We start from the raw sequence: 17,023 nt of genomic DNA on the forward strand, positions 1-17,023 counted from the left end.
TGGAAGTTAATCAATATTCTGCCACAACTCAGCTGTTTGATAGTCCAAAAAAACCATAGACCAGGACAGATAAACAGGACTTTAGAAATCATTTCCTCCAACTTTTCTAGAGTTGAGCTGGGGCGAAAAGGGAATTAATGACAGGCACACATGTACACCAGGGTTGGAATCCAGTCCCCTCAGCCAGTCTGGGCTTCTTTCTATAGAACATGACTGACTCATACAATAACACCTGTCTTCTCTATGTCTGTTTCCTCATTTACAGAGTGAATCCACTGAACCTGAACTTCTGTAGGAGTCATCACAGTTTCAGGATTCTCAGCCCTGGCTCATGTTGTACTGCTAAGTGCCCATGGGGCAGTAGCAGCCGCACGTGTGGCCGAAAGCACGGAGATCTGTAGTAGGAAGCAAAGAAACTGAGAAGGGATTCACCAGTCAACAGTCGGGACACTCTTTATTTCTAACAGATTTCAGTTCCGTTTGGCAGATCCATTTATTTTCTGAATCACAGTTCTCAGAAAAAACTTTTTTCTGAGAGATTAAAGCGCATCTGTTTTCTCCAGCATCGCCAGTAATTTGAAACCTATGGAGCAAAAGAAAAGCCTAACTTAGTGTTTAGGAATTTCTCATAATTATCTTCAGGTAACTATTATTTTCTAGGACTTTCAGGAAGCAGTGGAATGCTAAATTGTTAGGCATAGTAAATGTGTACATCGTAAGTGCATCACAAATAAAATGGCATAAATTTTTAAGAGAAGGTGATATAAACCTCTGAGAGTTTCAAATTCATTTTCACTGGAAAGGAATTCTTATAACAAACATCATAATGATATTCTGTCACTAACAAGTCATGTGAAAAGTTTCTTAACTTCACTGAGCCCTAGTTTTTGGAACTATATAGGGTATGATCACCTAACATTTGGGGAGGCATTGAGATGATACATGTGGAGGTGTGACAAAGACTAAACAAAGTATGTGCTCATAAATGTATAAGTATGTGAAGGTGTGGTGGATTCACAGGGCCTATAGAATTTGGATACAGTGAGGAAGAGGCTCAGTTCACACGACACATGCTCAGAGGTCCCTTTCATTCTTGTTCCAAACAGAGGTCAGTGAGTGTCTCCTTCCGTAAAACATCAGTGTCAAAATTTGCTAACTAGGCCACCATTTCTTTCAATGATTAATACCTTTTCATACTTAGTAAACTATCACTGAATTTTAGATGAACTTGAATATGCTCCAGTGTTTTAAGTTTTAACCTCTTTATTTTAATAATAAAAATACATTTTCACAAATGTATTTAATTGTAAGCAAATTTAATTAAATCATTTATGGACTCATGAAAAGGATCATCTCTGCTGAAAAACTCACTAAAAGTTCTTCACGGAAACTTGGTTGAATGCCTGCACACTTTTGATTGTGGGCGAAAAAATACAGTGCCCAATTAACCACGAATTCTGCTAAAATATGTAACGTAACTGTGTAGTATCGACGTTCTTGTCACATTGATGGTCATCTCGACCATCTTACACAAGACACAATAATGAGTCACCGGAGAGTAAACAGCTAATGGCTCTTTGTGGTCTGTGCATGTATTCATCACATTCCCTCAGATATCTGCCTCTTCTTCCGCACCACTGGTCGAAATACACTACAATGTTTGTCACAAAGTGGGCAGTTTATCTTAAGTGTCTGGGTATTTTTTACCCCTCCTTTATAATCATTCTTTCAGTACTGATTGTGACCCACTAAATTGGTCTCATGACCCACTGGGGTATATTTTCCCACAGTTTGAAAAACACTACCTAAGCAATTCTATTTGCCAATCTACTCCAGCAAGACATTAAAAAAATAAAATAAAATAAATTCCTGTGCACCTTCCAAACAAGTTAGTCTATTTTTTGTCCCCTAAAACTCCACTGCAGATAAAAATGCATATTCCTATAAAAGGCTGATGTCTTTTTATACCTGGAACTATTCAACCATCTTTGGAATTATTATTCTCCTCAGTCCATTCTGAACCTCTTGAGAATTTCTAAGCCAAGTTAAAACTACAAAACTCAATCTTCAATAATAATGTTGTTACTTTCGCAATGTAAACTTGATGTGAGATGGATATTAAATGTGGTTCATCTAATACTTACATATCAGAATTTAAAAAAGAGCCATTTATCCACTTCCAGCTCTTCTCTGATAGTACAAAATGTAATCCAGTCCAATATAGAATTCCTTCTTCATTTATCAGGTTCTGTATGAGTTTCTATAAACAAAACAGAATGAAGGACTGAATACTGAATCTGTTTACTGTTCATGTTTGTCTTCTCGCGCGCATTCTCTACGAGCTAGTTCAAGCATCAGCCCCTCTATGCAGTCTTTTCTAAATCCTCATCAGAGTTAATTATTAGTTCTTTGTGAAACTTTTCTTCATAAATTTAAATTTGTATTGTTGTGTTCATCACCTTATATTTAATTATTTGCTGACATGTCTATTTAGCCTCTCAGATGATGTGTTTCTTGAAGCTGAAGTCTCCACCTCCACTGCACAGAAACTTTGCGTTCAAGCCCAGAGTTCTTGATATGGTTTAAAGAAAGTGCTAAGTTCTATTAAGGTATTTGATTTAATAACTTACCAATTCTTCCTGATCTTGAATAAGCAACAATCTGGATTCTTCTGTGGAACAGTTGGCTAGACTGTTATTCCAAGAGCTGAGAGTGGGAGATAAAAACAAACATTTCCCTGGGAGTGGATGCCAATGTTTTGGGCACTCCAACAGACCTGGTCTCTCTAAAGTAAAACAATGGAAAGAAGAAATAAATAAGTGTTATGTTTCTAACCTGTCCCCACCACACCACAATCCATCACACACGGGTCATCACAAATTCTGAGAAGTCTTTGATTATCATGATGAGAACAATGATCTTATAATTTTGATGTTTTTTAGGACCTACTGTTTATTCTGGTATCAACAATTAGGAATCAGTGACCAGTTATACTGGGCATAAATGGAATCACAGAATATTAGAATAGGAAAATATCACCAAAATAATTTAAACACCCACATGAATAGGAAAATATCACCAAAATAATTTAAAACAGTCACATTTTAAGAAACTGAGAGACAGAATAACTCATTCAACTCTACCTAGAGGGTGGTAGAGTCAGGACTATTTTTCAGTTTCCTTCAGTGCATCACCAGTACTTTTCCATCACACGGACAACAGTATCAAACTCACCCTAAAAAAGCAGGATTTAAACAACATGCAAAAGGCGAAGCAAATACCAATGCCTTTCACTAAATTAATGGGAAATACCACAGAGAAAAGAAATCATAAGAAAATTCCTAATTGCCAAATGATCTGTTTGCCTACTTAATGTGATCCATTGGGCAGCACTTTCCAGAATAATTTTCCAGGGTTTTAAAAATTTCTGTCCTGTGAGAATGTGCCCACAGATCACATTCTGCTACAGTCAGTCAACAACAGTCCCTTTTATAAACACACACTGAAACAAGATCAATGTTGCTACCTGTTGAGGAGGTTTAATAAATTGAAAAAAATTCATTCTATGTTTTGAGTTCTACTAACTTCCAACCAAAGTTAACTGTTCGACATGTTCATTAAAACAACCAAATATTCAACTTGATATTTGGCTGTTAATGATTGAATACTGAATATCCTAGCAGAGGCTTCTCATGAGGCAGTATTTCCTCATGGTTGAGGTGTTAGGCTCCAAATTCAGACCAGCTAAGGACAATGGCACGCCACGTACTCCTTGAGTGACTCTCAGCGAGTTGCTTAACTGTTTTATGCTTCAGTTTCTCAAACATAAAATCAGGGTGACAGCAGTTTCTTAATGTATGGATTGCTGTAAGCCTTAACCAAGGCCATTCATGATATCTATCAAATACTAATTGTTAGGAAATTCAAACCCCAAAGTTACCTGTTGTTCCATTCTTGTTCTCTTGAACATGCACACTGCTTTTTTCTATTGATGATTTTTGTATTAAGGATATCACTAGTGAATAAGAAAAATACATTAAAAGGATTCAGTGATGAAAAGTGTGGCGAAATGGATGAGTTACATTTATCACTTCCGGAAACTGAGTTATCTCAACAAGCTTGAATGTGGACAGAAGAGAACGGCCATAGCAAGGCGGTAATGAGGGTCCCGTATGGAGAAAGCATACATACTCGAACAAGAAAAACATAACTAGTGGACTCACACAGATATCAGGTCACCCTTTATCTACCGGATAAGTCAACCTAGAGCATTGCTTGCACCGTTATTGCTCACACTCTAGCCTGAACTTTCTCCTCTTCAGAATGAGTACAATTATGCCAATTCCAAGGGAGAGGTTGTCTGCTTCAATATAGAACTTACCAGATACTTGATAAACTGAAAATAATTGAGAGTTTAAATTGTTATTTTTTTGTCACAATTGTGATCTTCTTTTAAGTTCGTGGAGCACACATGCAATAATACCCCGTGATGATTCTCAGAGCAATTAGGAAGAGAAACGTGAAAGGCTAAAGTTTCCAAAGTGGACATGGGCTGACTGTTAGAAGCACTGTTTGGTGACTTTTTATTGCATTGGTCTTTTGCTGAGTTTGGGGTGGCCAAATTGGCTCCATGCTCTGTGTATGATGGATGTAGAGTAAATATTCTGAAACAAATGATTTTACCTGACTTACCTGAAACACTCAACCCAACAACAATCAAAATAAGGACAATAATCCCAGCACAGGCAAATTTCAGAGCAAATTGATGCCAAGGTGGACCCTGACAGACATCTGAGAAGTTGGAAAAAAAAAAAAAAAACCATTTTCAGTTAATTCAGTTGAGGACATCTGGTGCAAAAACCAAAGGGGGTTTGGATAACATATGGGCAATTAGACTCAGGTTGGGGACTGGGAGCAGGAGAGAACCTTTATTAGCCATCCTAAAAGTAGAGTCCCACAAGAAGGATTCTCAGGTCTAACTGAGAGTTTGCTCATTGATAAAATGGGAATGTTTATGCATGCTGTGTGTGTAAAAGATTAGTGTGAATCTTAAATGAGATGGCTGTGAAGATGTTTTGAAAATTGCCAAGAGGTGTACAAGAAGGAAGTGCATGCCAGATTGTAGGAAGTAAGCCAAAGCATTTTGTCTAAGAAGCAGGACCTTCATTTATTCAAGATATATTTTGAGGCACTGTTTTTTTGCCAAGCACCATGTTAAGTGCTAGTGATATGCAATTCTAGTCTGGAACATGAGACTGATTAACTGTTGTCTAGAACAATAATCTTTAACTCGCATCTAATGTATGGCATTTAAGGAAGAATGTTTTGTGGTACTGTGTGTTATTTTCAGCATTTCAACTAGTATAACATAACTGGTACATATCTACAACATTGCATGGTCTAAACAAAAGTCAGATATCTTTGCTTTTCTTTGTAATCACATCAACTATTGTATAATGTATATCTCGTGTTCATCAGTAGTTGCTGTCATATAATTAATTAATTAAAGGTCATCATAAATTAATCACAACTTTATCAATGTATTTTGCTCATAGACATCTTTAAAAACATGGATCTCATAGGGAAAAATAATAAAGAGTAACTTATTTATAAAAAATAATCTGGAGAAACACTGAATTACAGCTTCCAAAATTTAATTAGCCCAGGGAATTATTCTGGTAGTTTATATCTCAGTTACTCTGCTTGAGGTAATGCTTGGATAGCTCCTATATCTCGATTTAATTATAAGACCCCTTTTGCTCCCATTTGGATTATAAACATGTTAGATCTATTATGATTAAAAATTGTTTTCTAAATTGTATTATTAGAGCCAAGGGCCTTGATAAATAAAGGATTTTAAATTATCTGCAGCTATTGATTTATTTATATTATTTACTCCTTTTTATATTAAAAAAAATATTTTTCTGTGCAAATGATTACTTGTTTTGAGTTACACGTTAAAAACTTGAGCATCAGACATGTTACAATATTGTCTTTTATGTTCATTACATGTTCCAAAATAGCCTATATGGCCATTTCATCACTTTCTTTTTCACGTGACCCCTGGGACTAAGTTGTGCGATCCAGTTTTCAGACAACCATGGTTGACCCTTGAACAACACAGGTTTTGAATGTGTGGGTCCACTTTTATGCAGATATTTTTCAATAAATACTGTACAGTACTGTGAATGCTTTCTCTCTTCTGTATTATTTTTTAAATAACATTTTCTTTCTTCTAGCTTACTTTATTGTAAGAATAGAATAATAATACATATAACATACAAAATATGTGTTAGTCGGCTACTTATGTTATCCATAAGACTTCCCCTCAACAATAGGCTATTGGGAGTTAAGTTTGGGGGGAATCAAAAGTTATATGAAAATTTTCGACTGCACCGTGGGTCAGCACCCCCTAACCCCAGCATGGTTCAAGGGTCTGTTGTACTAATGGTCTCTCCCATTAGTATGCTGACATTCATGTAAGTTAATTATCTCTTTCCAAATTATTCCTGAGGAGATAGAATTGAGTGTAGCTAAACGTGATAAATGATGATGAGAGGAAACATAAAATACATGAGATTCAAGGTAGTGACATGCGGATTATCACCTGGCACTACTGAGCACAAGTGTTGGTGGACAGGAAGGTAAGAGTAGCTACACAGATGAGACGCCAAGGCCCTTGGAATACATGTGCATATGAGGACACCAAGCTTGGTGACATTGGCCTCGAACCTCTGGTGAGCACTAGTGTGACAGAAGAGTGACTAAATCCAGTCAACGAGCCTAAGACAGCCCTGGGATGCCTTCCTTTCCAGTTTGATATAGGTACATTATGACAGCTTTTTTCTCTTCCTCACCCTTTCCTCCCTTGAAATTCCACATTCGTTTGCAAAATGGAGAAATCAGTATTTTAAAATTTATTACTAAAAGTCTAGCATTGATTAAGAACAGAGTCCTTCAAATATAGAAGATCTGCATTTGAACATATTTTGGCAATATGTTCAACCTTCATAAATTACAAACTTCCCTACCTGTAAAATGTGGAATAATAGCCACTTCATAAAGTTTTAGAGAAAATTATGAAAAGTAATTCTAAAATGTTGGGTATAGTGTCTGGCACTTGGTAACAGTTCAATAAATAGTAGTTTTTGTCTTTCTAAAGGTGTTTTATTTACTATAGATAAAAGGCAATTTGGGTGACTTTTAAAAATTGTTATAATTCTAAAATGTTGGGTATAGTGTCTGGCACTTGGTAACAGTTCAATAAATAGTAGTTTTTGTCTTTTCTAAAGGTGTTTTATTTACTATAGATAAAAGGCAATTTGGGTGACTTTTAAAAATTGTTATTCATGTTAAAATTGAAGAAATCAAGTGGAGTGTCCTGTGACTGCGAGGAATGGTCTCCTGTTACTGTTTCTGCTGCACTTCATCCAAGTTAATCATCTCTTTCTAAAATATTCCTGAGGGGATAGAATTTAGTATAGCTAAATGTGATAAACGATTATGAAAAGAAACAATGATTTTCTAAGTGCTGAGTGTTTCTGCTGCACTGCACGAAATTGAAATTAATGGAGTTACAGTTCAGTGATCTACGCCGAAGAGGCCAGATGAGCTTTAGTGACCTGGAAATACCTACTTAAGAACTTTAGCTACCTGGAAATACCTACTTAAGACTACTCTTTCTTGGGTATAAACACTGTGTTAAATCATCTCACTCCACTGTTCTAAACCTTTCAGTGGATTTCCATCGAGCAGATCTGAGTCTGTAAAGTGGTTTGACAATCTCTTCTCACTCTGGCTCCCCGCTTCTCACCAGACTTCATCTCCACCTGGTGTCCATGCAGGCACTCTGTATGCACACTGCTCCTACCATGCAACAGGTCTGTTCTCATCTCAGGGATTTGGCACTTGCTGGACCACTCCCCAGAGGGCTCTTCTCTCAGAGCGTGTGCCCTTGTCCTTCACTTCTTTCAGGTCTTGGCCCAAATGTCATCCCAGGGAGGCCTCCCATGATTATCCTGTTCGATATGGTACCCCCCCAAAGCCTGTATCACACTTCCATTTAAAATTCTTCTCCATAACACTGACTTAACACCATCTAATCTTTTACACATACTTAGTTATTTGTTTATATTAGTGATTTTATGCCTCCATGGTAATATAAACACTATGAAGGAAAAGATTCTTCTCTATCTTGTTCACTGCTGTATCCTTAGCATGCCTGGCACAGAGTAGGCACGCATTTTTGAATGAATGAATAAACTCCAGAGGTATTTTGCAAATATTTTATCCACTTTTCTCACTGATCAAAGCCTTGGTCGTTCGGCCCGAAGCAAAATAGGTAATCACTCACACCTCTTTCTGGTTTTGCTGCTTTAGATATCATCAGTGTACAACGCCACAGCCTGCGCACATTTGCCTGCGTCTACCCGTGGTTTCACATCATTGTAATACCAGATCAGTGTTGTGTAGTCACACATTTTGCTCTGGCGTGATTGCACTATTATTTTTTCAGATTCACTTTGAAAATGATATTTTGTGAGATAACGATTACAGTCAGAGTTGACAAATTTTCGGGACTCATTGTTTTGTGCATAGATAGTAGCATGTGGGGAAAGTCCTACTATCTTCCTCTGTATTCATTTTTTGACACTCCTTTTCAACACCCCCTCAACTTTTGCTAGGTAGGAATAGGGATAAAAAGGACTTGCTTTTTCTCAACAAAAAAAAAATGACTGTGGCTTAACCAAATATTCCCTGTAGTTATCAAAATCCTCTAATTTCCCCTGATCCCTATATGAAGATTATAGTGAAACTTATTTGATGACCCTAAAACTTTCTTCCTGACCTAAACTTTGATAATTTAACAGCTTCAAATTTAAAACAAGCTGTCCTAAAAAGGATATTATTCACATGCTTTGCATGATATAGAGTGAATATCAGACTGAAAAACAATTGTAGTATATCGATGTCAGCAAATTCAGTTAGATTCTAGAAGGTGGTGATCCTGTTCGTGATGATTTCATACTAATTTTCTGCCTTGGTTTCCCATCTCTTCTCATCCATTCCCAGGCTGTGATCCATCATATATTACCTCGCATTGGCCTTCCCTATTTCTTTCACTCGTAATACTAACTGCTGTGACAAACAGAAAAGTGCTCAATTCAGCAAATGTTAAAAAGGTTAATTACTAACATACTCCAGGATCTTTTGACTTATCTTTTTAAGCTATGATACCTTTCAAAGTAGAAAGTACCAAGTTGTAATTATGTATGTCTTTGATTTTGAATAGGATTTTCTAGGATTTGATAGAAATTTTTCCCCTCCCTTTGGAGAATGAAAGATGTTAATCACTAAGCCTACGCTTTGTTTTTTGAAAGAAATTCTATGGATGCAAGTGAACTGGAACTTAATTACAGTATTGATATTTGGTGGAATGATTCAGAATAAGGTTGGTTGCTAATACAGCAAGATTGCAATGTATATCTTAAAATACTCCTTTATTTTATGCGTAATATGTTGTTTCTTCAGGGTCTTTTAACCAAGGCTCAGTAAAGGAAGCAATATTCATTTTTCATGCTATCTTGATTAAAAAAATTATGATTTTTTTCTCCGAAGTTGTGATTATCTACAGGCAAGCTATGCTATACCTATTTAATGCTAATATAGAACTACTGCTCGTCTTCAAAGCAATGATTTAAAGCTATAAATTTAAAAGGAAAATCTAATTCTGGAAGACATACAAATACCAAGAGAAAAATTAAAGTCACTTACCCTTAGGAAGAGATGGGGGTAATGAACTGTCAAGGCCTGAGTTCCTGGGTAAGTTTAAATCAGCATATACCATTTGTCTGTCCATGGGAAATGGGCAAATGTGTCTCTAAACTGGTGTTTAAGCTCTGTGAAGTGAGACCAGCAAAAGGAAGTGCACATCTGAAATGCTTTGCCATCTCTTTCGTGTCCCCATCCTCCACGCCCCTAGTTGGTGGTTTTTTCTATAAAGTATTGAGAAAATCCACTTGCCAGGTGTTCATTTTACCCAGTCCTACCTTTCTTAATTAATTGGCTTTTTTTCCCATAAAATTATGAAAAGGATTGTTCGCTCTTGTTTCTATAACCATTCTCTTCAGATTCCTCTCTCAGGGCCAGAACCAAGGAGAGGCAAATGCACTAGACTGGAGTTCAAATGGAAGGAGGTCCCCTAAACTCAGTAATTAAAATAAATACAATTTAATGCAATTTTGTAAAAATAAAAAAATTAATGCAAAGAAGTCCATGATGCTATTCAAAAGCTCTAAAATCTTCCTGAAATATCTGTGCTCCATAGGAAGTTGTGAAATGTGAGAGATGGGGGTGTAGATATGGGAAACGCCCCTCAATAATACAACACAAAAAGCAGCAATCTGTAGACTACTCTTAGGTTAGTTCTAAAGGTGCTCATAGGTATAACAGAGTCTCTACATAAGTACAAGAATTTGAAACCTGCCAGAATTATAAAAGGAGATGACTTGAGTCTATGGAATTTCCTACCTATTTCAAGGATTTTCAGGCACAGGATCTTAGAGCAGGAACTTAGATACCACCAAGACCGACATTCTCACATTGCAGTGAAAAAAAAAGAGAAAAATCATGGATTTCCTCAAAATAACTTTTTGTGACTGCAGCAGAATTGTACCAGTTGCTCAAAATTGCTTGACGGTGGAAGCTGTCCTCCGGCTTTGAACCACAGAAGATAGGGAGTGTTTACTCACAGCAGAAAATTTTCACTAAGTGCATGTGATGGGGGCACATGCTTATTCCCTAAAGATCTCTGACAATTATGAAGCGAGATATAAGCATGTGTGAGAGTTTCACAACCCACCCTCCAGTGATTCAATTAAAATATTCTTCAACTAGCTGGCTATTTGATAGCCAGCAGTCATTTCATTGGTGCAAGGACATTTGGTACTGCCACATATCTTATTTAAATTTTTAGGATATGCGCAATCTGCCAGAATTATGAAAGAATAGTCTGGATTATCTACATAAAAAAAAATTCTGTATATTTACAGAACTATTCTCAAGCTTTAGTATATATAAGCTTTAGTGTATATGATGGTACTTCAAAAAGTTAGTGGAAAAATTGAAATGAAAGATAACATGAATCCTTCCATGAACTTTTTGAAGACCTCTTCTGTTCTGGGGGGAGAAAAAACAACAACAACATGATGAAGTGCTTTTTTCACTTCTCTAACTCAACAACAGTCACAATCGAAATTACAGAAGACCAACTTCTGAGACCAAATGTGTGGGTACATCTTGCCACCAGCGAGCAAGCAATTCTACAGTGGACACCAGTCAGCTGTCCTCTCATTCAATTCCAACACTACGTACCTAGAGATTGCATCAGATCCCACAGTGGCTCAGTCCCACAATACTGCCCCCAATTCAGAGGCCAGATGCAAATCCCAGGTTGTTTTACCTGGGCTTCTGACTGACTGGCCATAAGTCGGGATTGCCATGACCCTCTCTTTGGGTTCAGTTGATTTGCTGAGTGGCTTGCAGAAATCAGGGAAGCACATACTTATGTTTACAGGTTTCTTATAAAGGATATTACAAAGGATACAGAGGAAGAGACATAAAGGGTGAGGGATGGGGGAAGGAGCGGGGAGCTTCCATGCCCTCCCCAGGTGTGCCACCCTCCAGGAACCTCCACGTGTTCAGCTATCCAAAGCCCCCTGAAACCTGTGCTCTTGGGCTTTTATAGAAGCTTCATCACATAGACATGATTGAAGCATGGACAATCATACAGAAATGTGATTGAACAAAAAGGGTATGATCTAACTCTAAGAGACTGGGTGGGAAAATCCAGCTAGGCCAGTCTGTTCAGATTCTTTGGGGTTTCTCTGTGCAGCATTCCTTCCTCCCAAATTTGGGGCAGGGTCCCTCTTGAAATAGGGTTTTATGACCTATAATCAGATAAGGTAGGTCAGAGAATTTATTCATTGTCAGCTGTAAGATAAAAGGTGGGGGAAGGTTAGAACAAACCGAGCACTGTGGATGAACCCCAAAATATACATATCGTAATATCACACCCCCTCTAAGAAGAATCACTTGGAAACTTCTTAATAATGCAGATTCCTGTCTGATAAACTGCTTCTCTTCCCAAGATACAGTTAGCCTGAGGTGGGGAATGTGCTAAAAGTTATCTCAGGTACAAAGGAGCTTTGAAAAGTTCATGGAAAAATTTGTATTATCTTTTCATTTCATTTTTCATATTTTTGTAGTACTCTCATATTTCAGTTTGTTCATGGACCACAATCATGTAGTAAGTGAAAAGTGTGGGGATATCTTAGAAAGGTCAATAAAGTGGATAGAAGTCTGATATCTAATCAGGGGATTAAAATAGTGCTTTTAGTACATTGAAGTTTAACTTTCAGTTCTAAAGCATGACTATGACTATGAGAAATTCACAATGGCCGTATCAAAAATAATTGATTTCAGGTGAGGTGTTTCCTTCAGACAGATGCTTGCAAAAGCCTAAGTATAAAGGAGCTAGAAATATCAACAAAACAAGTCTTCATTTGTCCATATGTAGCTTGAAATATACTGATAGATAATTTTGCTTGTTAACAGAATATGGAGAACAAAACCAACCACTTACACAATTATCTTCTGTCACAAAAGATTCTTGCTATATAATTATTATGATATATATACATACACATACTCCCTCATGAGAATTTACACCTGGAGAATTTTTCTAGTTATACTTATGGATGCATCTGATCATCTAATCAGCTAAATGACACATTTACAGAAAAGCATGTCAGAATTCAGGACTGTCTTTTCCCTGTAAAATATAAATAGATAATGAGAGAGAGAGATTGATTACACACAGACACACAATGATATTAAAATTAAAGAATTCAAAGGGTGAACGATTATAAGTAAACCTGAGATTTAGAATGTGGTGATAGTAGAAACAATAAAGACAGGTTTTTGACTACATCGCTTATTTTAAACTTGAACTTCACCATGTTAATAGTGGGAGGTGAGAAGAACAGGAAAATAGAATAAAATAAAAACAATGTTATTCTTGAATGTGAAGGACAACAGAGGACAGAAGATGGCCACAAAAAAAAGAGTGATAAGAAAATAATTTTATGCAACAAGATGAAAATAAAAGAATCAGCAAGTGGTAACCTCAAGCCAAGAAAGTCTACTCCAGGCATGAAAATACAAAAGAAAGGAGTGACATCAGCAAAATGGCAAACTAGGGAGCTACAGAACCCCCTTCCTCCTGCACCACTAGCCCACTGTAAAACCAAAAGGGAATTCTATAAAACGGGGGTAGAAAAATTTGTGACATTTGTCACACCTGTTTGTTCCCCTCTCCTATACATAGCATAGAAGAACACTCCATATATGGGACCCTCCCTCTTGATAGAAGCAAAAGAGTGAACCATGCATCCAATATTCTGGCTTGTCCGAGAACTGTCTGAAGAACTGGTTGTTGTCTTGTGTGACTCAGAGCACTGATGGAAGTTTGGAAAAGTGGCATAGTTTGAAAGCCACTGACAACAGAGACAAGCAGCATGTTAGAGCTTCAGTTACACAGGCAGACCCCAGAGAGCAAGACATGAGAAAAGGCTGAGAGGTTGCAGAATCTCAAACTGATGAAGAACTTCCTTGCATGAAAAGAGCATCAAAGACTAGGAGAAGTGGTTGTTTTTTCCAAATGCCCAAATTTCAGCAAAATTTACAAGGCATACAAAATAATGGAGATATGGCAACATCAACGAAATAAAATGAAATTCCAGGAAACAGCTCTAAAGCAACACAGATCTATGAGCTACCTGACAAAGGGCTTTAAAAAAAAAAAAGTGTTGTAAAGGTGCTCAATGAGCTAAAAGAGAACACAGATAGACAAAGAAAATAAGGAAAACGTGTGTGAACAGAGTGAGATGTCAACAAAGATAAAGAAACTATAAAAAAAGACTAAAGAGAAACTCTGAAGTGAAAAATACAATAACTGAATTAAAATGCCATTAAAAATATTCAACAGCAGACATGACAAACAAAAGAAAGAATCAGCACACTTGAAGACAGGTCATTGGAAATGATTGACTCAGAGGATCAAAGGGGAAAAAAAAATAAAGCAGACAGAGCCTAATGAACTAACTTAGGAAACACTATCAAATAGACCAATATAGACATTCTGAGAATCTCAGAAAGAGAGGAGAGAATGGGACTTAGAATTTATTAAAAGAAATAATGTCTAAAACTTCCCAAATCTGAGGAAAGAAATAGACATACAGATTCAAGAACCTAAAAGAACTCCAACTAGGATAAATCTGAAAGACCCACACCAGGATACATTCTAAATAAACTGTCTAAAGTCAGAGACAAAGAGAGAATCTTAAAGTATCAAGAGAAGAGTGACCCATCGCATACAAGGGAGCTTTCATAAAATGTTTGGCAGATTTCTCAGCAGAAACTTTACAGAACAGGAGGGAGTAGGGTGATGGACTTGAAGTGCTCTAAGAAAAAACTATCAACCAGCAAAATTGCCCTTCAAAAATGAAGAAGAAATTATGGCTTTCCCAGATATATAAAAGCTACAGGATTTTATTATTACAAGATCTGCCCTATAAGAATTGGAAAAAGGAGACTTTCAAGTTTAAACAAAAGGATAGTAGACAGGAAAACAAAGCTGTAAGAAAATGCAAGGTTCTCCAGTAAAGGTATACACATGGACAAATATAGTAACTTGTACTATTGTAATTTTGTTGCATAGATTTTAAATGACAAAACCATACAAAAAATAAGTACAATTTTATGTTAATGGGTAATACATAAAGATGTAATTTGTGACATCAATAGCATAAAGTGTTGGGGGAGGAGCTGCAAAGTAGTAGAATGTTTGTATACAACTGAAATTAAGTTTTTCTCAGTTTATGATAACTTTGATATGCTTTTATGTAAATGCAAGGGTAACCACAAAGAAAATACAGAATATAGACAAAAGGAAATGAAAAGGGAATCAAATCATATCACTACCAAAAAATCAATAAAACTCAAAGGAAGGCAGAAAGAGGGGAAGTGAGGGACAAAAATGTCACAAGACATACAGAAAACAATTAACAAAATGGCAAAGTAAGTCTTTTCATATCAGTAACGACTTTAAATGTAAATAGATTAAACATCCTGATCAAAAGATATAGATTGTCTGAATGGATTAAAAAAAAGCCAACTATGTGGTATTTATAAGAAACTCACTTTAGATCTAAGGAGACACATAAGCTGAAAGTGAAAGGAAAAGTGATGGAAAAACATGTTTTATGCAAATAGTAACCAAAATAGAGCAGAAGCAATGATATCAGACAGAATATACTTTAAATTATAAACTGTTGTAAGAGACAAAGAAGATCACTATATAATTGAAGATCACTATATAATTAAAAAGAGTCAATTTACCAAGAATATATAAAATTGCGAACGCTTATGCACTAAATTTAAGAGCTCCCAAATATGTGGATCAAGCCTTGAAAGAATTGAAGGAAGACATAGACAGAAACACAAGAATAGCAGAAGATTTTAATACCCCACATTTAATAGTTGGCAGAAGATCAGTGAGGAAATGGGGGACTTGAACACTACAGACCAATTGTACCTAACAGATATACACAGAACACTCCAACCAACACTACCAGGAATTACATTCTTGCCAAGTGCACATGAAACATTCACCAAGATAGTACACCTGTTAGGCCACAAAGCAAAGTCTTAACAAATTTAAAAACATTAAAACCATACAAAGTGTTTTTTTCCAATCATGATAAAGCGAGCTAGAAATTAACAGCATAAGAAAAACTCTAAAATCCACAAATGTGGAAATTAAACAATATACTCAACCAATGGTTCAAAGAATAAGTCACAATATAAATTAGGAAATATCTTGAGACAAATAAAAATAAAAACACAGCATATCCAAACTGTGGGATGCAATGAAAACAGTGCTAAGAAGGAAGTTTAGAGTTGTAAATGTGTAAACTTCAAGAAACTAGAAAATAAGAACAAGCTAAACTCACATTTAGCAGAAGAGGGAAATAAAGATTAAAGCAGAGATAAGCAAAATAGAAAGTAAAAATAATAGAAAAAATTCACAAAATTAAGAGTTGTTTTTAAAACAACAGCAATAGCAAAATTGACAAAGCCTTAGCTAGGTTCACTAAGAGGAAAGAGAGAGGACTCAAATAACAAAAATCAAAAATGAAAGAAGGGCTATTAGAACCAATGTCACAGAAATAAAAAGGATTATAAGTGAATACTATGAGACTGTGTGCCAACAAAATGGACAACGTATAAAAAAATAAACAAAGTCCTAGAAACATACAACCTCCCAATACTGAATCGTGAAGAAATAGAAAATCTGAACAGACCAATAACTAATACAGAGATTGAATCAGTAATCAAAAGCCTTCCAAAAAAGAAAGCTCTGGACCAGATGGCTTTACTGGGGAATTCTACAAAACATTTAAAGAAGAATTAACACCAACCTTCCTGAAATTCTTCCACAAAATGGAAAAGAAAGGAACACACCTCCAAGTTCATTCTATGAGGGCACCATTACCCTGATAACAAAGCCAGGCAAAGACTACAAAAAAGAAAACTATAGGCCAATATCCTCAATGAATGTGGATGTAAAAATCCCCAATAAAATGCTATCAAACCAAATTCAATAGCATGTTAAGCGGATTATATACCACGGCCAAGTGAGATTTACTCCTGAATACAAGGATGGTTCAACATATGGAAATCAATCTAATATACCAGATTAACAAAATAAAGGACACAAATCACAAGATCATCGTAATTGATGCAGAAACACCATTTGACAAGATTAAACCCCTTTTCATGACAAAAATACTAAACAAACTAGGAAAAGGAGGTCATTCATGAACATACTATAGCTCATTTATGAAAAGCCCACAGTTAAGATCTTAATCAATGGTAAAAGCTAAACAAAAGATTTTCTAAG

The 17,023-nt window shown here is 36.2% G+C and overlaps 1 protein-coding gene across 1 annotated transcript; it reads right to left on the bottom strand.

Annotated features, from left to right (window-relative positions):
* Positions 1-435: 435 nt before the first annotated feature.
* KLRB1 (killer cell lectin-like receptor subfamily B, member 1) lies at positions 436-9,859 on the bottom strand. The gene is made up of 6 exons (XM_008563775.1): positions 9,775-9,859; positions 4,693-4,791; positions 3,941-4,015; positions 2,631-2,785; positions 2,145-2,260; positions 436-583 (listed from the first exon to the last, which is right to left on the bottom strand). The coding sequence occupies exons 1-6, from the start codon at positions 9,857-9,859 to the stop codon at positions 436-438; spliced, it is 678 nt and encodes a 225-aa protein (XP_008561997.1).
* Between the last annotated feature and the right edge of the window lie 7,164 nt (positions 9,860-17,023).

This window comes from Galeopterus variegatus, unplaced genomic scaffold (genome assembly GCF_000696425.1).
Source record: "Galeopterus variegatus unplaced genomic scaffold, G_variegatus-3.0.2 Scaffold14867, whole genome shotgun sequence".
Lineage (NCBI taxonomy): Eukaryota > Metazoa > Chordata > Mammalia > Dermoptera > Cynocephalidae > Galeopterus > Galeopterus variegatus.